Below are 25,746 nucleotides of genomic sequence, written 5' to 3' on the forward strand. Positions count from 1 at the left end.
TTCAAAGAAAAGTTCACACACAGCACCTATTGATTTCAATAGGATCAGTGTATTCATCAGAATGAATTATATCTTTAGACCCTAATTCTGCTAGTTGTGCCACAAAAGTGGATTCCTGCAACACAGCAAAGTAATTTGCAACATTTTACAGTCTAAGGTTCCATTTCTGCATATGCTCAACTTTACTCAGATGCTTAGATGCCTAAACTTCAACTTGTTGTATTTATGGAGCCTCCTGAGTGTATTTGGAGAAGAAATTGGGGCTCAATTTTCAAAGTTTGGTGCCTTAAGAAAATTCCAAATCCCACACTAAAATTGGTACCAGATTTTAAAGGTTTTTGGGCACATAGTAGTATTTTCAGAAGCATCTAGGTACCTAATTCCTATTGAAATCAATGAGTTTTAGCTCTCTAGATGCATTTTAAAAGTCAAAAGATTGCCTATATGGCAAATAAAACTGACATTTTTTGTGCGTAAGTGGAAATTTGAACATCTAATGAAGAGTTAAGAAAACCTATTTGGAAATTGGGCCCAAATATTCTCTACCCAATGTCAGTGTGAGCCTGCGGCAAGATTTTTGTTAAAAAAGATGGAAGGATAATCCTTATTTCAGCTTCTAAGAAAGTGACCTTGCTCTTCAAAAGTGCTCAGGACTCAACAGATCCCATTACATTCAGTGGAAAATCACTGAGCGCTTTTGTTTTATTTGAGAGGGTGTAGGATAACCATGATAAGAATAAAAAGTTATCCTTATTAACCAGGTAACAATGAGCAGGTTTCAAGTCGAGCAAATGTTAAAAGAAAAAATAATCCAGAAATATTAATATCAATACATCACTTTCTTTTCTTTTAGTTCTGAAGTAGTTTTATAGCTTAGAACAACTTCAAGTGGTATTTCAAGCAGTATTAAAGAGAAAATCTTCCTATAGCTTGCTAGAGAATTTAGGGAAAAAGTGATAATGTTGTCAAGACCTTTAAAATCTTTCATCAGACGTGTAGCATCAGGAACCGAGATTTGTTGTCAGAACTGTTTAAAGGAAATTAGATTTTACTTTTTCTGTACACTCCATGGAAACCCCCTTGAGCCTTTTTGTCAGGTGTACTAAACCTTTAAGCCTATGCTATTTCACACTGGAGTACTGTACAATATGTCTATTCATTTTATTATCTGATTCCAGAACATATCACTTCCCAGAAGAATATTTTGTGTTGCTTTGTTTTCAGGGCAGATCTCAGTAGCCAGTGTTAAAACTCAGACTTAGAAAAGCATTTACGCACCTTGTTATGTCTAGTTGTCTTTTGTGGGGCTCAGCATGTTTAAGCATTGTTGAATTGGAGCCTAATAAAATAAACCACTTTTAAATGCTGTAGGATTTGAATAAAGAAGTCAAATCAGCTTTGGTTTGAAGATGCTTTAAAAAGATTGAGCAGTTTGGCTATGGGATGGTTTAATATCCAAAATTGAGTCTTGAGAATAATTCACAAAGCATCAGTGTAATCTAAAAGGTGCAAACAACATATATATCACAAGCTGTTGTTCAAGTTGTCTGCTACATATTTGAGAGAGTTTGTGTGTCTGTGTGTGTGTCTGTCAGTTCAACAATTCCTTCTAAATGGCAGGAGGTAGCACCATCAAAGCAAGGTAAGGTTTGATTGTGCCAGGAAAATGGGCTGTGCTTGTAATGGGATTGTGTCTCATAAAACCATACAGGAAAAACACAGAATCACCAGACAGGTGAAAAGGGCTGGCTGGGGGTGTCTTTTCCCTCCCCTCACATCTAAGACTACCCCAGCTCTGAGCCTCACAACCTCCAGGTGCCATTTAGGGATGGCAAGGGGAGCTGAAGCTCTCCCTCCCCCATTTGTACTGGAAGATTACTGGCTATTCCCTTCATCAGGGAGCGATGAAAGTGCACAGTTTGCTGCATTCCTTGCTCTGGGTGGGGAGCACAGGGCAGATGAATGTGGACCTGACCCAGCCAGGAGACATGCTCCCCTCCCCTGCCTGTCCCAGCTGGAGCTACAGCAGCCATAGAGAGGCACTTCTCACCTGACCCCAAGCTTCTTTGGTGACAAAGGGCTTGGGTAATCCTCTCTCCACAGGGCAACCTGCATACTGAACCCCTCAGCCCCACCCCCAGCCCAGGGCAATACTTTAAATTTCTAGAAATTCTAGTTAAAATTCTAAGGTACAATTTGAGGTTTTTCCATAGCATATAAAACATTCATGGCATTCTCCTTCAGTAGTCTCAGGGAACCCTATGACTACATGTAAGAAAGGTAAGGTTAATCAGAACACTAACTAATAGATATGAGACAAGGCTCAACATGAAAAATTATCAGTGGTTGTTATAGACTAATAGGGTCTGCATTTTCTATTGAACTGCACTTCTAATTTCCACTGTCTTCACTGGGCATTTCCATTGCATTCTGTGATAGAGCCAAAGTCCTTGTTAAGTACTCATTGAGTTTTTATACAACATCATATTGATTCGTGATACTGAGCGTTTTGTCTGAATAAGGGATTGAATCGTAACTTTGAGGGTTTAACCTGTAATTTATTTTTCAAACTATTTTGCTAAGTATAAAGAAAGAATCTTGGCATTGTTGCACCTGCTTCAGTCATTAACCAGGCAATTCGATTCCAAGGTCTAGGAGATGAATGACGTTGAAATGGTTTTAGTCTGAATATAAGTTTAAAATCAACTCATTGCATAAGTCCCAGAGAATGAAGCTGAGTTTGAAAATCCTTCTGACAAAGACAGGCACAAGTTAGTTTTATTTTATGTATTCCAGTGCACTCATCATTTAAACTATCTGGGTACCTCGGGAAGGAAGACTTGAAAACAAACTGTTTCAGAAAATACAACACTGGGATGAGGCATACCTGGGAGGTCGACAAATGCCTTTGATGGTGACCCCCGCGCGTCCAGACTACCGCACTGAGCTGACAAACAGCTGATCGGCTCAGCGTGGCAGCCATGTAAATTTAAATGAAGCGGCCTGGTAGTCTAATCTACATGCGTCTGTCGCCAGAGGCACGTAGTCTAGACGTACCCATCTAGACTACAGGGAACGGTCAAAAGAAGATATGCAAATTCCTATGGAATTTGCATATCTTCTTTCGATTGCACTTTCGAAAGTGGAACTTTCGAAAGTGAAAGTAATTAAGACGTGGCTTTTTTGGCCAACCCCCCATTTGTCGAAAAGCCGGGTAAACCTTCTTTTTTGAGAAAGAGAGGCTTTTCATTGAAGGGGGCAGTTCGCCTAAAAAGCCATGTCTTAATTACTCTCACTTTTGAAAGTGCAATCAGAAGAAGATATGCAAATTCTTCCAGAATTTGCATATCCTCTTTTGACCTTTCCACGTAGTCTAGATATGCCCTGGAAGAATGTCTATGAGCTTAAGAACAAAACAATCTTTCCACAGAACATTTTATTTTGATTCGGGCACTTTTCAGACAAGGATGTTGATACTGGTTTGGGCTCAATTATGCCAGTAAGACACAACTCCAAACTGGGCACATTATGGTCCTGGGGAGTTCCTTAAGAGTCTAGAATGGATAGTTTGTATAGGATGTGAGTTGAGTGGGGTTCTGAGGCTTGGGAAAGGTTTCCCTGTAGCACTTATTCCATAGAGTGTTGTATCCTCTCTACTGGTGATTGCGCCATGTGTACAGTTTGATGAGGCTGCTATAAGCTCAGTTACTAGAGATTAGTCCGTCAGCTAAATCAGTAGAGCTGCAATAGACAACCTAAGCTAGTGAGCAGGCCATAGGAGTAGGTCTCCTTCTTGTCAGTGGGACTCAAGATTGTTGTAACCACGTGTTGTAACCACGACTGTCTCCTAGGATAGGGTAATTTTGCTACCTACTGTGTACCTAGAATTTGCAGCGCTTTGAGTGGCTGCAAAGGAAGCACACGGCTCTCAGTCAATGTTGTGTGCAATTAGCATGCATCTCACTTCACATTCCTTTGCTTTAGATGAGTGTCACTTTAGTAAAACCAGTAGGGAAAACATAGACGGTACCAGTGAAATCTGGCAACTCTTGTACCTGGGCAATGGTAAACAAAATGTTTCATGGACCACACGTAGAAGCCTGATGGGCCACATGTATCCCTCGAGCTGCAAGTTGACCACCACTGCAGTAGAGGCTCATATGTTTACAATCTAGAAGTCCCTCGTTTAAACCCGCCCCCCCCATGTTAAGGAACCAATCAGAGTTGTAGTATTACCCTGAGTGTGGGAGATAAAATAGTTATCCTTTTTATGTGTAGTTTAGTAAGTGTAAAATGTAGTCTCTTCTCAGTGGGTAGAAGGAAAGGGGAAATTGATGGCCTACAGATTTCTGTAGCATAATAAATGATGGATTAAAATGTTCTCATTTTTTTATCTCAACAGAAAAGAGAATAATCAATCTAAATGTTCAGGCAGTCCCAACATACAAGACAATTTCTAATGTTATTGGATATTTAAAGGGATCTACGTTTCCCGGTAAGTAGACCTCTATGACTACTATTATTGCCATTATCAATTATGTGTACAACAGTAATCCTAGGGACTGCAATAAAGTATCAAATTCTTGTTATGCTGGGTGCTGTACCTATATTCAAGTTAAAAGGCTATTTAAACTCCAAAGACTTAGGTTTATGCAGGAGGATTAAAAAGAGAATTGGTTAAAAAGGAAGGAGAGGTAGTACCAGTACCGTGAGCATATTTTGCACAATACACAATAATTGTCTTTATAAACATTCATGGTATTACTGTTTTGTAATTTATGTTATATAAATGTCTTAGTATTTCAAATTCTAAAAATTACTTTGTTTGACTTGTTCTCTGTAAGCAAGTTTATCTGATCTTAGCAAAGGCTTAATTCTTCAAATGTGGGCTATTGATACATTATGTTTTTTAATTAAATATTGGCTATTATTGCAAAAAGCAGACCCAGTGCACCAATCAAAATACTGGAAGTCAGCTGTTTTCCTTATGTTAGTGGCCAACCATTTGCAAATCAAAAGAATTATTTTTAAAGGAATAATTGAATGCAAGAATCTCATTGTGTGTATTTCATATATGTAGCAGTGAATTGTAATGGGACTTGATTTTGGACAGATTGTTAATGGAAAAGACATAGGACAATCTTTAGCCATGTAGTCCAGGATTTAGAACCTACCATGGTTATGGTGGAGATCATAGACATGAAAACCATTGCAGTTTTTTCTTTAATAAAATGTAAAACCCAGTTCTGCAGCCTTGTTTATGTTAAATAATAGCCTATATGATGAGTATGCCCATCTGTATCACCCTTGGTATAAGATGCTGCTCAACATGATTAAGGGTGGAGGAATCAGACTTTTTAATAGTAACTTAACATCAAAGGGTCCTCAGCTCTCAAAATCTCACTCAGCTCTAACATTTGTAGCCAAGAATTAAATTGTCGAGCTCTCATATGCACTTTGGTATTACAGATAATAAAGAAATGATAATAGTAAGTATTAAAATCAGCATGAGTAGAACATAAGTTGAATCTCCCTAGGAGAATACTTTGGCTGAAAGCAAGAGGGGTATTTCAGCAGGTAGTGAAAGCTCGTGTTGTCTGATGGCATTTTGCCAGCATGTAGCAGAGCATTGGTGGTTTCAGTCCAATTCCTAATGGACAAATGAAATCATCCCCCCCATGATCATCAGAATTCCCTCGGCTAGCACTCTTGTTGGCAGCCTCAGTAGAGAGATGGCTGATTTAACTACTCTGTCACTAGAGGTTGGCCATTAAGGTCAGGTTGGAGGCACTCAGGTGGAGTAATGGGGAAAGCTTTCATTATCTTGTCTGTTAGTAAAATAATGGCTGCAGTTTACAGCACTCTCAATTCAGCACCTTTTGCCAAAACTAAGTCAATTTTACAACAAATTGAAAACAATTACTGTTTGTGTATTTAATTTCAAATAGAGGTTTTAGTCCACAAGAGCATTTATTTGATGTTCTTATCTGCTGCATATTTGCAAATGGCTATCTTGGACAAATACCTATCAACAGTAGAAAATGGCAAGGTTAGAAAAAATCTGTCTACCAAATAATTTGGAAATTAGAAATAGCACAACAAATTAAAAAAAAGTATTCAACCCTAACATCAACTTCCCATAATGTATCTTGTAATACTTTAATTGACTTCAATATCTTGTGTAGTACACATGAAACATATTGATAATATATGTAGATACTTAAATGCATCCTAATTGTAAGACTATGTAATCACATTGAACTCAATAGGATTTCTAGTTGCTATTGTAGCTGTGTCCGTCCTACTTGATGTTTACATGGCACATTTGTTATTTTGGCATTTTGATGTTGTTCTTTTTAGTTTTTTATGTTCACGCTATTCTCCCTGACTCTTCTATGAGTAAAGAGGGAAAGTCAAATTTATCCCTGGTGTAATTACACTGAAGACTAAGATGACTAAAAATCAGGGATGAATTTTACTCTGTAAAGGTTCTCAATTCTCAAGCCATCTGTTTTGATTTTTAGTTTGAGAAGTATTATAAAGTTGTAAAACTCTCCCAGAGCATTTGAAATCCAGCAATAATGTTAAAGGAATAAGGGGAAGAAAAAAATGTGTTGGTTAGTTGTTAATCACTGTGCGGATTTGAAAAAACACTCAAATGTGAGTGACTTTTGTAGATTGTACACAGTAGATGGTTTGCCACTTAACTGACACAGGGAAATACTGTGTGAAGTCACTTGTATTTCACCTTTTCTGCACTTCCCAGTCCTTGCCTATCCTGCCTAAATCTTCATTATCCACAGTACCTGGTCGTTCTTCCTTCTCCACCTAGGACCCATCTTTCCTATCATCGTGCTCTCTCAGTTTCCTTGCCTACTTCAGCAGGTGATTGGCAAGAGAAGCTGCTGTCTATCTACCCTGCTGTCTGGGTGTCTGCTATCCCTCATGTTCTGCTCCTGCAGCCAGCTGCCTCTGCGGGCTTCTGTGTATGTTCAGGTGAGAGGTTTGCGGGCAGGTGAGTAGCTTCAAGAAAGCCATCTGTTGTTGTCCACGCTCCTCTCCATCAGCAACAAGTTCCTGGAGCGAAGATGGCACATGGCAGCTTTGTCAACCACCCACTGATCCTCTTCCATTTCCTGTCAGGTCTCTTTCTTTCTATGTTCCTACTATCCCTTCCTCCCATAGATCAATCAGAGAGGGTGGCGAAAGATAGTCTTTGCATCCCGACTTATCCTTCTGTTACAGCAGGCACTTGTGGGTCCCTAAGGAGTATAGGAGGTGAAAGTTACACCTATGAATGTGCTGTCCCCACTTGAGGGATGACGTCCCCACATGCTGGTTGAAAGTGGTAGGGCTTCCCAATGTCATTGTATTATGTTAAATTTTTCTTGATACAACACAGAAATTTAATGATATTAGTTATATTTCTCATTATATTCAATTATGTATGCTTAGATTTAATTTTTGCTGACAAGCTGTACAGTTTTGTTTAATGATTCTGTATCAGTGCCACCCAGTGAAACAGTAATCTAAGAAATAGTTACATTTATAAATAGATTTTCCTGTTTACATTTGTTTAAAAACACAAACAACCATGTGACGTGACTGAAAAGTGGTTATGTGGCATTTACATTGCAGCAATCTCACCAATAAAACACGATAGAGTGTTATTGTACTCTACTTAAGCAATGTTCCTCAGTATGACATTGACCAAAATTCTGGTAAAAATCCACTTTGATGGAGAGGAGGTTTATAATTAAAATGTGCATCTCAAATTGAAAAGTGCTGGAAGGTAGTACTCACAGCAAACATCCCCAAGGAATGTGTAGTACAGGTAGGACCTGCCTCATCTGGCACCCTCGGGACCTGAGCCGTCCCAGATCAGGGAATTTGCCAGACCAGGGAAGGTCAAGGCTCCAATTCTGGCTGACGGCTTCGCTCCCTGGGGCTCCTAAGGCAGGGGCTCCCTACCTTGCTGCTGCCCCGCTGAAGGTGGCCCAGCCAAGGCTCCCAACCCTGCTGCCCACTGGCTACGCTGGGGGTTCCCAAGGGTTCCTCAGCCAGGGTCACCTGGTTGTCGCCAGCCACGCTACTTGCCGTGGTTTCTCGGGGTTTCCCAGCTCCGGGCCTCTTGGCTGCTGCCAGCCTCCCTGATTTCCCAGGGTTCTCTGGCCTCCAGCCCCACTGCTAGCAAATCTTAGGCAGCCTGACCCCACTGACACCAGGGTTCTCTGGTCAGGGCAGAGGATCCCTGATGCCACCAGGCCCCACTGATGCTGGGGTTCCCCTGCTGGGGCCAGCACTCCCTGGATGCCACCTGGCTTCGCTGCTGCGGTTCCCCAGCCGGAGCTCCTTGACTGCTACCTGGCCCCACTGCCACCAGAGTTCCTGGGGTTCCCAGGCTGTCACCAGCCCCTTGACAGGGTTTCTCCGGCCATCTGACCCCATTGACACTGGCGGTTCTCCAGCGGGGGGGGAGGCTCTCCAATGCCACCTGGCCCTGCTGATGCTGGGGTTTCCCTGCCTAGCTGCTGCTGACCCAGTTGGGACTCAGCAAACCCCATGTTCTTGCAGCTGGATCTCGCTCCTGAGGCCCTTTGGTCCAGCAACATCCATGCCAGATCACAGATCTTGCCAGACCAGAGAGTCCTGGATTTGGGAGGTTCAACCAGGATATAATTTCAAAGGGAATTTAATGTCTGGACATTTTACTATAATATATTCTATTGAACTCCAGCGTATTGACAAAAATAATTGATTAATGAGTTTGGATAAAATAGGACTCACAAAACCTCAAATCCCTTTTGCTATCTAGGACCCAGTTGACATCCTGTGGTTTTTTAGGATTCTGCTGCGCTCTAAACTATAAACATGACACAAGAAGTGAAGATTGGACAAAGGAATGAAAATATAAGGGTGTGTCTAGACTACTGAGTTTTGTCGACAAAAGGGGACTTTTGTCGACAAAACTATACCAGCATCTACACTACCGCTGAGTTCTGTCGACATAACGTCGACAGAACTCAACAGTTTTGTCGACGCTGGTATACCTCATTTTACGAGGCATAACACCTTCTGTCGACAGAAGGTGTTATTGCCTGTAACGTTGCGTCCAGACTACGGAGTTCTGTCGACAAAGCAGCTTGCTTTGTCAACAGAACTCAATGTGTCTGGACGCTCTTTGTCGACGGAAGTTTTGTCGACAGTATCTGTCGACAAAACTTCCGTCGACAAAACGCGGTAGTCTAGACGTACCCTTAGAGTCATAAATGATGGGTCTTTTTATTTACTAGTATTTAGGGCTGGCCAAAACACAGAATTTCCATTTTGTAGGAAATTTTGATATTTTGAAATGTTCTTTCTGCCTGACTCAGAACAACTACAAAAACAAACTCTAAATTTTCTGTAAGGCAACGTTTTTAAAAAAAATCAGAAATATCTAAATGACTTTGTCTAAATGTTTCATTTCGAGAAGGTAGAAGTTCTTAATTCTGATAAAATAAAGCACTTCATTTTAACTACTATCATACAGTCAAAATGATAACATTGAGAGAGTGCTTTCATAATTCATTTATAGAAAATGTTGATGAAATCAATATGTTCCCATGAAATGTTTAAATTTTGTCAAATCAGCATTTTCCAATGAAAAACTGTGTTGTCACAAAATTTTAAATGAGCTCCATGAGAGTTGTTTGGTGTACTTCAGTATAAATCCAAATAAGAACTAATTAATATAATAGGTTTTTCATTTAAACCATGTGAATAGCTTGATGTGGTGGTATTGGACCACAAGTACTTATATTAGGATGATATAGGTAAAATAGAAAGAGTTTTATATTATCTTGATATGTTTCTGCAAGCTTGAGTTAACATCATCTGTATCAGAGGTGCCCTTGAGTATGGTCAGTCTACACCCTTTATTTTTGGAATTGTTTTACTCTTAAAATCTAACCGAAATAAATGTTTTGCTGGTGTTGTTTTTCTTTTCAGATAGATATGTCATAGTTGGTAGCCACCACAACAATGTAGATGGTTTCAGTGGACAAGAATGGGCCAGTAGCACTGCTGTCATCACAGCGTTTATACAAGCCTTGATGCTAAAAGTCAAGAGAGGCTGGAGGCCTGATCGGACCATTGTTTTCTGCTCATGGGGAGGAACATCATTTGGCAACATTGGCTCGTACGAATGGGCAGAGGTAAAATATGCAAACTGAGAGAGGAGAGAAAGAGGGAGAGCATGGCATTCATGAAAATATTTGATGATGTAGCTATGGATGCCATGGAAAGCAGACGCTGCGAAATGTCTGTATGTGAAAGCTGCAACTCTACTAAAAACTTTACTTAACTGGTATAAACAGTCAGAACAACCTGGTGGGTCATTCCAGTGTAGAATTCAACTGGCACTAGTGGCCGTGGGGTAGACTATAAGCCTGACTTTGGACTTAAAGGCCATGCCTGCTTGATACTGTTAGGCCTGCCCAGCGGCCTTGACTAGAAACCAAGGTTCCAAACTGTTCCCCTGCTCCATGCTGGGGATTGAAGTTGGGAGCTGCATGAGAATCATGGAAGCATATTGCCCCACTGTGCAGTGCTGCTGTACTCACGTCACTGTTCATCCAGTCTACTGAGTTAGATGGACCTCAGATTGGACCCTTTTAACTCATCAACCTATTGGAATTATCAAAAATGCCTCTGGTTGAGATTTTTCCTTTCTCTCCTAGCCTCATCAGCTGTACCCTGATTAGCTCATGAGAAACCATTTGCTTTAATGTGGAAATGATTAGGAGAATTATATTTTACTAAAAAAAAAAATAGACTACTGATAGGGCATTTACCTAATTGCATAAATACTCATAGATCAGACAACTTCAAAACCACATTGATTAGAGATGATTGAAAAACCGGGGGATAAGAGAGAATTTTTTGGGGGGGAGGGGAATGACTCCCCAGAAGGATATTTGAAGGCCTGTGTATGTCTCTGTATTTCAGTCACACTACCAGGCTGTAGTCCAATGTGTCATTCTAAATTCTATTCTTTCGAAAAATAAGCAAAATCAAAATAAGGTGATATTGGCATATATGACTAAAATATTGTGACTATGGTTGCAGAGTAAGAACTAAAAAGGGATCTGAACCTTCACCCAAAAGTAAAGCTGAAACCGAATAAGAAATACAGAATAGCTTTGTTAATTTTAAATAGAAATGTGTATTTAATGCCTGTATATTTGCTCTGTGCATATGTGTGTGTGTTTAATTCAACCATCATGAACATCACTATGGCCTTCTCCTTTTTAGCAATCGGCTGAAATCCATTGGAATCCAATTTAAGCCAGATGCATTCTTTGATGTTATTTTCATCAAGTTGATTTGCCATTCTGTTGAACCCAAAGATTTTTGTGTTTCAGAATGAATCTAACTTTTAAACTCAAATGGATGATAGTTGAAAGAGCTGCTAACCACAGGGACACTGAAATGTGTATGTGATTAATGGCCTGTATATACAAAAACTACTAATGCTCTTTCATCCATCTTCCAACTCCCTCCTGAGTGTTCTTTCTCTGTGCAAAGCCTAGCATGGGAGAGTGAGTGTGTGTGTGTGTGTATGTGTGTGTATTCTGCACTTCCATCCGGAAGTCATCCTGGAAGTGGTAAAAATAGCTCAAGAATGATTTTTAGAAACAGAAATTACTGCGGGTTTTGTGAAGAGAGCCTTTGCTCTCTTTGACATTTCCATCCCAGTTTTCAGACTCAGAGGAGCCATCAAAGTTGTACATGTCCAGGGCCAGCCCACAACATTTTGGCACCTGAGGCGGGGAGCTCAAATGACGCCTCCATGCCCCCTCGCTTTGGCCAAAACTTTGAAAGGTCTCAATACTGCTTTCTTCCTGTTCTGCTCCTCTCATGGTACTGCCCTGCTACCTACCCCAATAAAGGACAACTAACAACTTAAAATGCCTTGTTCAAAAAGTGTGAACTAGTGGCGCCCCCCCACAGTCTGGGACCTGAGGCGGCTGTCTCAGTTCACCTCATGGTAAGGCCAGCCCTGTACATATCTGAGCCTGTTTAGTTTCCCATTACAACTGACTGCTGATCACCACAATCTGTGACCACATACCATCAATATGTCATAGGAATCACTGTGATACACAAAATGCAGGACAATGTAGCACTTTAAAGACTAACAAGATGGTTTATTAGATGATGAGCTTTCGTGGGCCAGTCCCACTTCCTCAGATCAAATAGTGGAAGAAAGTAGTCACAACCATATATACCAAAGGATACAATTAAAAAAAATGAACAAATATGAAAAGGACAAATCACATTGCAGAACAGGAGAGGGATGCGGGGGGGGGGGGAGGAAGGAAGGTAAGTGTCTGTGAATTTATATTAGAGGTAGGGAGAGTGGGATGTTTGTGAGTTAATGGTATTTGAGGTGATAATTGGGGAAACTATCTTGGTAATGGGTGAGATAGTTCAAGTGTTTGTTGAGTCCTTTTTGGAAAGTGTCAAATTTTAACATGAATGACAGTTCAGAGGATTCCCTTTCAAGTGCAGATGTAAAAGGTCTTTGTAGCAGAATGCAGGTGATTAAGTCGTTGAGAGAGTGTCCTTTCTGGTTAAAATGGCAAGAAACTGTTTTTTCTTTGTGATCTTGTCTGATATCTGTTTTGTGGGCATTAATCCTTTGGCGAAGTGTCTGAGACGTTATAAACCATCTTGTTAGTCTTTAAAGTGCTACATTGTCCTGCATTTTGCTTCAGCTACCCCAGACTAACACGGCTACATTTCTATCACTATTCTACATGTGATACACACTTCTGGTCATTGCTTTCAATGGATATTATCTGCCAGTTGCAGTAGAATTTATCAGGGGCTGCATTAGGGGAGATAACTCTTAGCAACTGCTTCTCTCTATCCATCCAGCTCTGAATGGAGCAAAGGGAATGCCGGCTGCTGGGTTGGCACCCAGCTCCAGGAGCAGTGGAAAGTGGGGGACTGATTAGCCTGAGAGTAGGCTCCCACCTTGCATCCCAGCCTGTTGGGGTGTCCCACTAAGGGCAGATGGAAATTCTGGCACTCCCTACAGTGGTCTGAACTGAACTGCTCAGGTCTGGGCCTCTGGGCCCCTCCCCTCCATGAATGGTTTCTGTTCCCTAAGGGCTCTGCTAGCCCTCTGCCCAGACAGCTCTTATCTTTTTGCCTATGACCTGGCAACAGGAAAGGACCTCAGAGGAGGCAGAGACACAGCAGGGGGATCATGGCATCATGGCAAGGTGGGGTACAGCCCCACAATACAATCAACATATGGAACTCCTTGCCAAAGGATGCTGTGAAGTAACAAGATTCAAAAGAGAGCTAGATAAATTCATGGCTATTATCCTTAGCCTCTGTCAGCAGCTGGGAATCAGTGATAAGGATGGATCACTTCATGATTACCTGTTCTGCTCATTCCCTCTGAGGCATCTGGTATTGGTCATTATCAGAAGACAGGATACTGGGCTAGATGAACCTTTGTTCTGACCCAGTATGGCTGTTTTATTTTCTTAACACCCATGGTTGCTCAGCCAGCTAGTTGATGGAACTGGTAGAAACCTGATCAGGCCTGATGAATATTTCATCCATTGTTATTATTAAGCTTGATTTTATATAGATAGATAGATAATATCAATGTTTATGTTAAGTTTTTTTCCAATTTTTATCAATTTAAATTTTCAGCTATGAGGTTTAAGCATTTATTTACTGATTTAAATGTTCGCAGTTGCAAGAAATTGAGGAGTCAGACAATGGGTAAGGCTCACACAATAATTGTTTAACAACAGTGGTTGTTGAGACTCAAAAATTAAAGCTTTATCACCATTAAAATACACACCAACACTATCAAATATCAAAATACACAATACAAATAACCTTATATAAAACTCCAAATTCTCAAGCAACGTTTTTCATACATTGCGTATCTGTAAATTTTAATTGTCCATGGAAATATACTTTCACTGGTTTAAGTCATATGGTGCAATCAACATTTATCAACATTTATCAATGAAAATCAAATTTGTCCTAGCCTATTCATTATTGCTTGTTGAGCCATAAGTGATGCTTGGAATTGTACCTGAAAGGTGACAGTGTTTAAATGAAAAGACAACTCAAGAAACATTCGGAAACGAAAAGGGTGAGAGAGCACATTCCCCTCCTTGATGTGTAATATTTGTGAATTTCATAGTTCCAGGATTGTGCTCTTCAGGGCTGTGTCTAGACTGGCAAGTTTTTCCACAAAAGCAGCTGCTTTTGCGGAAAAACTTCCCAGCTGTCTACACTGGCAGCTTGAATTTCCGCAAGAACACTGACTTCCTACTGTCTGAAATCAGTGCTTCTTGCGGAAATACTATGCTGCTCTCATTCGGGCAAAAGTCCTTTTATACAAAGCTTTGCGCCAAAGGGCCAATGTAGACAGCTCAGATTTGTTTTGCACAAAAAAGCCCCAATCGCGAAAATGGCGATTGGGGCTTTTTTTGTGGAAAAGCACGTCTAGATTGGCACGGACGCTCTTTTCCGCAAATGCTTTTAACAGAAAACTTTTCAGTTAAAAGCATTTGCGGAAAATCATGCCAGTCTAGACATATCCCAGGAGTATTTGGGAATGAGATGTATGACCTCACAACATATTAAATGGTGGGGGGCATCATCTGGCTTATTGGAAAAGTCCCTCTGAGGGCTCAAGAGCTGCATTATCTTCAGACCACATAAGCACCAGGCACTGACTCCTCTCCCCTCCAGGTGACAGGAAGAGAGCGGGGACTACTTAGGTCCAACCCAATGCAAGAAAAGTCCTCTTTTACCTGAAATAGGGCTGAACAATAAAATACAGGGTAGCATTCTATTTCATCTCCTGCTCTTCAATCTAAATTCCAACCAGTTGCAAAATGTAAACTATCATGCTGTCTTTGAAGTTCAAAATTAATCATTCAGTTAAGCATCTCTAAGTTGTACTGGACACTTGCCTGTCCACTGGCTGGAGAATCTCTCAGTCATCTTGTTCTGCATCTGCCACTTGTATGATTTGTTCTGTTGGTTCTCTCTGAGGAACAAACGGTAGGTGTCATGGGTTTTGTTGAACTCTCCACTGTCAGCCTGAACCCCACCTGAGCTGAAATGACAGTTGGAGTTGTCCTGCCTTTTCTTTATGACAGTTGGAGTTGTCCTTCCCTTTTCTCCAATTTGACATGAATATAGTCACCAGGTTCTTGACTGGCAATTCTCTGGGTGGCATCCATTGTAAAAATGTTCATGCGCTCTTTTAGCTTTTTCAGCCACTCTGGCTATTGGCTTCATGTCTGGCCACTTTGGAGATAGATTCTTTTCCAAAATGTGAACAGTAGTTTGAAGTGATTATCCCATCAGGCGTTGTTGGACTACATCAGATAACTTCTGTTGGTCTTGATCTGTAACTCAGAAAGGCAAGGAATGGATCTTCTTGTTGTAAGGCTTTACTTGCTGTCTGCACAGCTTCATTGGCCTTTCCATTTACTTATGGGTAATGTTAGGTGCCAGTAATATGATCAAAATCATATTTCTTCCAGAATGAGCTAAAATCTGCTGCACTGAATTCTGGTCCTTTGACCATCACTAGTTCTGGAATACTGATATGAGTAAAAGTGCACTTCAGTTTCTTGATCACAATGCAACAAGTTTCATAGTAGCCAGGTAACAATAAGCTCTGAATTCACATAAATCTGCCCTAGTCTCTTCCAAGGTCTGTCTGGTGGAATGTTATTAAAATGTCTTTGTGGGATATTGGTCTTTCAGTTCTGCAATGTTCACAGTGGATTCCTGACTACCACGCTCACTGGTTGGACAGTTCATGGCATTTAATTAATCCTTGATGGCCTTCAAGGGGATGAGGTTTAGGATGTCTCCTCTCCTCTCCTTTGGAAAATGATATAATTGCTTTTAATCATGCGGTCATTTGACTTGCTTAATTATCCAGGCATTGCAAAGTAGTGTCTTGTAACTTCTTTGGTGTCCTTCACATACTTGACTAGCCTCTGCTAATGTAACTTAGAATGTGAATTTGTGTGTCTGTCAAGGTTGCTTTTTGTAGCTGGTAGGGTCTCTGTTCTGACACTGGTCTGTAAGGATCAACAGTAACCTTATATGCCTTATTGTTGTCTTTAGTTAGCGCAATGCTGGGGTCTATGACAGAATGGTCGCTACTGTCAGATTTTCCCAGCTACATATGTAGCAACTGGGTTAAATCACATTAATCTTAACAATCTCGGCTGTGCCTGATCCAGGGTTGACAGAAGGCCACTCTGGCTATATGTAATTAATTATGGCATTAACTGCACTGTACACTTTTATCTGCCAGGTATTCCTTGACACAAAGAAAACCATGTTTCATGTCTTCTGTTCTTCTTTTGGTGTAACTGAACAATGAGGGAAGGTAGTTTCCAGACATACAAGCCATTAATCACATATATGTTTTCAAGTACCCATGATTAATAGTTATTTAAGTTATGAGCTGTGTTTATACCAGGGATAGGCAATAACTTTTGGTGGGAGGCCGCACCCAGAATTTGGAGGTGCAGGATCTGGAATGGAGGTTGGGTGCAGAAGAGAGCTTGGGATAAGAGATTGGTGTGCAGGAGGGGGGTAGGGTCTGTGAGGGAGTTTAAGTGAAGGAGGGGGTTGTGATCTGGGGCAGGGGATTGGGGCTCGGGGGAGTGGGGTGCAGGGTCTGGGAGGAGGTATGAGTATGAGTGCAGGAGAGAATTCTGACCTGAAGAAGGGACATAGACGGGGGTGCAGGACCTGGGAGGGGTTTGTGACCTGGGGCAATGGTGTAGGAGGGGGTTGCAGGGATTTGGGTTGTGACCTGGGACAGGGAATTGGAGTGCAGGGTCTGGGAGGAAGTATGTGTGCAGAAGCAGGGGTGCAGAGGGTTTAGGTTATATGAGGAAGGGTTGTAAGAGGTGGGCAGAGGGTTGTGGGGAGGAAGGGATTGGGGTAACTCTAACCCTAGACTGTTAGCTTCAACAAAAAGATAAATCAACTCAACAAAAATAACTTACCAGACATGCTAACCATCTTAAATAAGATTCCATTGGATTTCAGCTGATCAATTGGAAAGAAACGTGGTTGCCAAATTAAAATAACAGATAAATGAAGAGTTAATTGCTTTTTGTAATTTATTGGAAGCAGTTAGCACTTATCAAAACCTCATTCTTCTAACATGATTGTTCTTCAAAAACAAGAGGAGAGAAAAATCAAGTGAAAAGGATCCATGCAACTGAGAGGGAGCAAAATTTGTTTAGTTCAACTTCAAGTCAGCTTTATATCAGATGTAATGGTGCTACCCTTCTTCTGCTCAATATAAAGAGCCACTTCATGCAAAGAGCAGCTTATTATTGAGAAAGCAAAGAGGATCTTCAATTATTTTTAAAAGAAGTGGTTCATCCATGCCACGTCCCCTATTTAAAATATAATCAAGTGACAACACTGGATAAATTATGCAATTCAAATCTGAATTTGGGCTCCTGGTCTGAAAATTCAAGTGCGTTTAACTATTTAATAATGATTACTTTTGAAGTTTGGCTTATGTCAGGTGCAAGTTTAAAAGCCCTTCTTGTTGTTTCACAGTATGTAATGTTTTCATTCTCGCCTTTGCAACTATCGTCATTCTTAATTCCTCCAGGGCCTGTTTGCATTTTGTTCAGATGGTGTGTGAAATGGAATTAAAACTTTTGCTACAGAGAAATAAAACTCAGATATCCTTTGAAGTTTTTAAAATGATAATATAGGAAAATGAAGTTAAGTCATACTTAGGGAATCATAGTGGAAGAAAAACATAGGGTATATTTTTCCCTTAAAGGATCTAAAATAAGAAAACAAGCCTTAATTATGATCATGCATTTTAATAACCACTGCTGTGCTTGTGTTATAGGATCTCAAGAAAGTTCTCCAGAGAAATGTTGTGGCTTATGTTAGTCTCCATAACCCAGTAAGAGGCAACTCAAGCTTGTATCCTGTAGCATCACCTTCTCTTCAGCAACTTGCAACTGAGGTTAGAAGTGAGATTTTCCTTAAAGCTTGACTTTTGGATTCTTACATAAGAATAAGATTCTTACATGTATGTAGGTCGCTTTTATTTAATTTCACACGGAGATCATTCTGAGTGAATACTGACAAACACAATCATGTAGTTTAAGGCCAGCGGGTTTGCCAAATCATCTCAGCTGACATCAGAAGCCATCAATCCCATCCATATACTACCCAAACAATTGAAATTAGACAGAAGTATTACTGCCCACAGGCAACTAGACTATTATGTGTCAGAGAAAGAAAACATCTTCACCGTAACCTTTTTTGATACCCAGTGGCTGTTTTCAATCAAGTAAACACAGTAATCAGACTTAAATACTTACAATACACATTAAACAGTGGGCAGAAAGGATAACCTACATTTCTATACTAGCTCTATAGAAAGCCTTCAAGAGTTCATTATACAGTGCTAAGTCTAACTCCACTTGCATGCCCTTCAGCTTTTCCACTTCTTGGCAGCTTTAAAGTAACATATTTCCTATTCATTAGCACAATTCACATTTTCCTCTTCCTTTTATGATCTTTAAAAGCTGTTTATCGAATGACATTTAAACTTGTAAATTTACCAGCGGTAACATTTTGCACAGAGGGAAACAATTACTGCTTATATAATCAGTAGTATGTAAAATGAATAGATCACATTCTGAACTCCATTACACCATTGTAGCTAGGAAGAAGTCAATGGAGTTATTCCACAGTTACATGGTGTAGCAGAGTGCAGATATTGGTCTAATGACTTTCTCTAATTTTTCAAAGGTTACAGAACTCAATATCACTGGAAATGAAATGGAAATATTTTGAGGAGGGTGTTAATTACAGTCCATATTAAAATCCCAAATGAATGAAAACCATACTAGAGGAGGGCAAACTTTCCATATGCATAGATTTTTGGTTAAAAATGTGTATTTGGGTTGATTTTGGTGAAAAAAATGGAAATACTGAAATGAACCATTTCAGCATTTCCAAAACAAACTATTTAAAATGTTTTAAACACCACATTCTAAATGGAAATAGAATATTTTGTTTCAGTGGGATTTTTTTTAAAAAAAGATCAGATATAAAACAAAATCTCTTTAAAATACTCTTGGTTCAGGCACCAAACTGAAAAATAACTTTTTTACCCAGCTCTACATCCTGCATTTTAATTTCTTTTCCCAGGACATATTTCAGACTGGTATCTATTAATTCGATTAATATTAATAGGAATACATGGGAAAACTTCCTAACTCTCAGGGTGGTTAAACACTGGAATAAGTTGCCTAGGAGGTTGTGGAATCTCCATCTCTGGAGATATTTAAGAGCAGGTTAGATAAACATCTATCAGGGATGGTCTAGACGGTACTGGGTCCTGCTGTGAGGGCAGGGGACTGAACTCGATGACCTCTCGAGGTTCTTTCCAATTCTAGTGTTCTATGAGTCTATAGAATTTGCCACCCATATTCCTCCCAGTTCTCAGTTGCATCAGTTCTGACACCTTATTCTTTTTTTCCCCATCACTGTTATATAAGAGAATCAGAAGCTTGACTGAAGCAGTGGCATCATAAACTATTTTCTAGTATTTATGAGGATGATATTAAAACATGGTATATTTTGTCACTTTATGGGAGTTAAGCAGTAGGTTGGACAGTCTGAAGGTAACTCAGCTACTTATGTATTTCAGTGCCCAATTTTTTTCTGTTTTGCATACTCTGTTTCTGTTTCTGTTTTGCATACTCATGCCTGGAGAAAAAGCTAAGGAAGAAGCTCAGCTAGTCAATTACGTATTCATTCCTATGTTAAACAGAGAGTAAACTTCTATAGCCAAACACTTATGCTGAAAGAATAAGATGCTATTATTAGTGAAAGGTGAGCCAGTTAATCTAAGGGTATGCTTTAACCTTGGAGTCTGATTCCTACTCAAGGAGACATACATACATAGAATGTAGTTACCATAGCAAAAGTGACAGGAGGGTCTAGCCAGTCTCATTAGTTACCCATGGGAGAACCCAGGCACAAAGGTTGGATATCCCAGCCCACTGGTCACACTGCCACAGCTACACTCTATTATTAGCACACTAGCTCAATGAGAGGAGCATACTATATGTCTCATCAAGTTGGGTATCACACCCCGAGTCAAAGGGTACATACCCTCTAATAAGAATGGACCCATATCCTACTCCAAAGTTTGATTAATTTAGGTTTCCCAGTCATCTGCTGTTTCTGGATCTCAGCCCACATCAGAAGTAAAAATTCTGGAACTAAGCGAAGAAAGATATTTTCCTGCCCATGGTTTGTGAATTCTAGTTAGGACAGGGTTAAAGTAGGTAGGCTGACTTTCACAGGGTTCAAAAAAGAACTAGATAAATTCATGGATGTTAGGTCCATCAATGGCTGTTAGCCAGAACTGGCAGGAATAGTGTCCCTAGCCTCTGTTTGTCAGAGCCTAGAAACGGATGACAGGAGAGGGATCATTTGATGATTACCTGTTCTGTTTTCTCTCTCTGAGGCATCTGGCATTGGCCATTGTCAGGATGACAGGATACTAGACTAGATGGACCTTTGGTCTCATCCATGGTTGTTCTTATGCGCCTGAGGATGTTAGGGAGATTCCAAAATCTGATCCATTCTTTTTAGTTGACAAATCTGAGGAATTGTCCCAGACTGAGGTGTCATTAAAAGAGGTTTTGGAACAAATTGATAAACTTCAAAGTAACAAGTCAATGGGACTAGATGGCATTCTAACTCAAAATAACTCAAATGCGAAATTGCAGAACTATTAACTGTGGTTTGTAAGCTATCCTTTAAATCAGCTTCTGTACCTACTAACTGGAAGATAGCTAATGTGACGCCAATATGTAAAAAGGGCTCTAGAGGTGATCCTAGCCATTACAGACCAGTAAGTCCAATGTCCGTATTGGGCAAATTAGTTGAAACGATAGAAAAAACTAAAAGTGTCAGACACATAGAAGAATATAATCTGTTGGGGAAAAGTCAACATGGTTTCTGTAAAGGGAAACCATGCGTTACTAATCTAGTAGAGTTCTTTGAGGAGGTCAACAAACATGTGGACAAGGGGAATCCAGTGGATATAGTGTAGCTAAGTTTCCAGAAAGCCTTTGACAAGGTTCCTCACCAAAGACTCTTAAGTAAAATAAGTTATGGGATAAGAGGAAAGGTCCTTTCATAGATTGATAACTGGTTAAAAGATAGGAAACAAAGGGTAGGAATAAATTGTAAGTTTTCAGAATGTAAAGAGGTAAGTAGCAGGTCCCCCAAGGGTCTGTCCTGGGACCAGTCCTATTCAACTTATTTATAAATGATCTGGAGAAAGAGTAAACAGTGAGGTGGAAAAATTTGCAGATGATACTAAACTGCTCAAGATAGTTAAGACCAAAGCAGACTGTGAAGAGCTTCAAAAAGATCTCACCAAACTAAGGGCACATCTAGACTACATGGCTCCATCGACGGAAATGAAGCGGCGATTTAAATAATCGCTGCTTCATTTAAATTAAAATGGCTGCCGCACTGTGCCAATCAGCTGTTTGGTGGCACAGCGCTGTAGTATGGACGGTCCGTGGTCGACATCAAAGGCATTTGTCGACCTCCCCGTTATGCCTCGTGGGATGAGGTTTACCGGGTGATTATTTAAATCTCCGCTTCATTTCCCTTTGCTGAGTAAACAATCTACACGGCTCCGTCGATGGAGCCATGTAGTCTAGACGTGCCCTAAGTGATTGGTCAACAAAATGGCAAATGAAATATAATGTTAATAAATGTGAAGTAATGCACATTGGAAAAAATAATTGCAACTATAAATACAATATGATGGGGACTAATTTAGCTACAGCTACTCAAGAGAGAGATCTTGGAATAATTGTGGATAGTTCTCTGAAAGCATCCACTCAGTGAGCAGAGGCAATCAAAAAAGCAAACAATCATTAAAAAAGGATAGAAAATAAGACAGAGAATATCTCGTTTACTCTATATAAAACCATGGTATGCCCACATCTTGAATACTGCATACAGATGTGGTCGCCTCATCTCAGAAAAGATATATTGACATTGGAAAAGGTTCAGAAAAGGGCAACAAAAATCCTTAGGGGTTTGGATTGGATACCATATAAAGAGAGTTTAAAAAAACTTGGCTGTTTCAGCTTAGAAAAGAGGAGACTAAGGCTGTGTCCAGACTCCATGCCTCCGTCGACGGAGGCATGTAGATTAGCCAGATCGGAAGAGGGAAATGAAGCCGCGATTAAAATAATCGCGGCTTCATTTAAATTTAAATGGCTGCCCCGATCTGCCGATCAGCTGTTTGTCGGCAGATCGGGAGAGTCTGGACGCGATGCCCCGACAAAGAAGCCTTTCTTCATCGACACAGGTAAACCTGGTTTCACGAGGCTTACCTGTGTCGATGAAGAAAGGCTTCTTTGTCGGGGCATCGCGTCCAGACTCTCCCGATCTGCCGACAAACAGCTGATCGGCAGATCGGGGCAGCCATTTAAATTTAAATGAAGCCGCGATTATTTTAATCGCGGCTTCATTTCCCTCTTCCGATCTCGCTAATCTACATGCCTCCGTCGACGGAGGCATGGAGTCTGGACACAGCCTAAGGGGGGGATGTGATAGTGGTCTATAAAATCATGACTGGTGTCATTAAAAGTTATTTACGTGTTCCCATAGTATAAGAAGTAGGGGTCACCGAATGAAATTAATAGGTAGCAGGTTTAAAACAAACAAAAGAGTTTTTCTTCACACGGTGCACAGTCAACCTGTGGAACTGCTTGCCAGAGGATATTGTGAAGACTAGGACTTTACAAGGTTCAAAAAAGAGCTAGATAAATTCACGGAGGTTAGGTCCATCGATGACTATTAGCCAGAATGGGTAGAAATGGTGTCCCTAACCTCTGTTTGTCTGGAAATGGATAATGGGAGAATGATCACATGATGATTACCTGTTGTGTTTACCCCTTCTGGGGCATCTGACATTGGTCACTGTCGGCAGGCAGGATACTGGCTTGGTTGGACCATTGATCTGACCCAATATGGCTGTTCTTATGACTCACAAGTAAGATGACCCTTCTTTCCCGAGGAATGAGGGAGACCTTTTTTGGCTGAAAATTGAATATAGAAGCATAGGTATGATTACAAGCATTCTTGGGACCTGTAAAGGATCATTTTGTTGTAGAGGTTGAAAGAAATGTTTGAAAAAATATATGAGTGGTGCCATGTTAATAGACTACCAATTTTCTGGTGAGATTTTCAACCTTGTTTCCTTAAAAACTGGATGTGGGTCCCCTTTGTCCACCAGCAGCTCCTCTCAGAAAGTTTGCAGTTTTACATCATATATTTAAGGTATTATGTCTATGAAACATTCACTTTCTCTCTTCAATGCTGTTTGTTTTGTTACTTTGTGTTCTAATCCTCTTCTACTCTGATTATCCTTGTGATTTTCCACCTATAGTAAAACCTGTGTTATCTGGCAAGCTCGGAGATTAGGGCATTCGGTTATCTAAAAATTCCGGTTATCTGAGGATCCCTTTTTGGAGCTGCGACCCCCACGCCGCAGGGGCTGCTAGCTGCCTGGCCCAGCTTCCAGCCAGCCAGATCAAAGTGCTGCACCTGGCTGGCCGGATCAACGTGCCACGCAGCCGCGCCAAGCCCCTAGGAAATTTGCCGGTTTCTAAAGTTTTCCGAGTGGTTAAGCACCAGATATCACAGGTTTTATTATGTTTTACTGTGTCTAATGCCTAAGTGGTAACTCTTTGAAACAGGGACTGCCTTTTTGCTACTTGCATGTATAGTACCAGCATAACTGGGTCCTCGTTCTTGACTGGAATCCTATGTGCAAGGTTAGATCCTCACTGGAATCCTATGTGCAAGGTTAGAAACCTTCAGGAGCCTGCTTTTTCTCACCAATGTGCATTCTTATAGCATAGATAACCTTCTTGTGTGTGTGTGTGTGTGTGTGTGTGTGTGTGTGTGTGTGTGTGTGTCTAAATGATGCACCTATGGGTTTCTGCATTCCTCTATAACACACCAAATATTAAAGAAACAAGACAAGTTTAAAACACCATGAAGGGAACCTGTATTTTTGTACAGTGATATCATTTTATTAACATAAATGCCAAACTGGTTTTGACACTGGAAAAAAATTATGTGAAGTAATGCTTCCAACTCGAGCCAGAATTGTTAGTTCATGTTAAGTATATCTGAAAGAATGGAAAAGCCAGACAGAGATTTTTCAGCTCTTCCCATGGGTGCTCTCAATTTGCCATCTGGTTAGGACACTTCCATGCTACCCACTTTAAAAAGAAGAATGATCCTCTTATGAAGAATATTAATATTGCTTCCAGTAGTTTCTGAAAAGGACAGATATTTATAGGATTACTTCAAAGGTACATCCGCTTAAATGGAATGAGTTCTACTTTTTTTTGAAAATTGACTTCTCTTGCAGAAATTGCCATCAATTCATTCATATTAGATACTTGCTAACAGAGAGGGGTTGTAAAAAGCGCTTAAAAAGTCCAGCAAGAATAAAAAATGATTGTAAATACTCTAATTTATATGCTTCATGGGGTAGCTGAGTTAGTCTGTACAGGATAAACTTAAAAAACAGCAAATGGACTGATGATAGCACTTTATAGACTAACAAAACATGTAGATGCTGTCATGAGCTTTTGTGGGCACAGTGGTCATCTGAATTCCGGTCATCTGAACTCTGGTCATCTGAAGAAGTGGGCTGTGCCCACAAAAGCTCATGATACCATCTACATGTTTTGTTAGTCTATAAAGTGCTACCAGACCATTTGTTGTAATTTATATGTAACAGTTCATCAGAAACAGGGTCCATTGAGATCAGACTCCTTAGAAACTGAAACTCAAATTTGTAATTCAGGGTTTGAAAACCAGTTTTTAAAAGGGGAGGAAGAATGGCCATTCTGATTTTGCCATAGAGAAATATGAAATATTGTAGACGCTGGAAGGTATCCAAGGCATGAAAACACCTATTCATCTCAGTGATAAAGTAAGTAGCATCTCTGTGTTTGAACATCCCAGCCTGACTTATGCCACTTTCAATATTCTAAATAGGACTTTCCATGCTAGTTTTGCCAGGGGGCCTCAAAAACTACAAGTGGTATTTTGTTGACTACTCAAAATGGTACTAAAATTGTGTGCGTTGTGTATGTACACACACACACACACACACACACACACACACACACACACACACATGGAGTAAATACATAACAAATGCAGAAATATGCTTGTCAGGACCTTGAGTACTTATTTTCAGTATTTGCTGCAGGGTAAACTGGGGGTTCTTTGGAAACTCGACATAGGAGGGAAACAGAATGAAAGGGATATATATGTGAAAATGGAGCTATGAAACAATGGGGGGGCGGGGCAAATTTTTAACAAAACTCTTGCAATAAAAAAATGTTTCCTTCTCTTTCACCCCTGAGACTGGAGGCCATGTCCCTGACATGCTACCTTCCTGATATGTCAGAGATAATTCTTTGTTTTCCTATAAATGGATGACAGGTACCTATGTAGAATAGCTGGTACAGATGAAAAATTGCTGTCACGTATCCTGGAATTCTAATGTGTAGCTTTCATTTTTAATCTGTCCATTTAACCAGTCCCATTAAAGTATATCCTTAAGGGAAA

At 40.3% G+C, this 25,746-nt stretch overlaps 1 protein-coding gene across 16 annotated transcripts in view; it reads left to right on the plus strand.

Annotated features, from left to right (window-relative positions):
- The window catches only part of NAALADL2 (N-acetylated alpha-linked acidic dipeptidase like 2), a 978,641-nt gene that overhangs the window by 732,690 nt on the left and 220,205 nt on the right, over window positions 1–25,746 (plus strand). For all 16 annotated transcript variants that reach the window (XM_075937998.1, XM_075938000.1, XM_075937987.1 and 13 more), the window contains 3 exons: window positions 4,403–4,495; window positions 9,991–10,196; window positions 17,942–18,061. In XM_075937998.1, the coding sequence (XP_075794113.1) occupies window positions 4,403–4,495; window positions 9,991–10,196; window positions 17,942–18,061 (419 nt within the window). The remainder of the gene's footprint in view (window positions 1–4,402; window positions 4,496–9,990; window positions 10,197–17,941; window positions 18,062–25,746) is intronic.

Source organism: Pelodiscus sinensis, chromosome 10 (genome assembly GCF_049634645.1).
Source record: "Pelodiscus sinensis isolate JC-2024 chromosome 10, ASM4963464v1, whole genome shotgun sequence".
Lineage (NCBI taxonomy): Eukaryota > Metazoa > Chordata > Testudines > Trionychidae > Pelodiscus > Pelodiscus sinensis.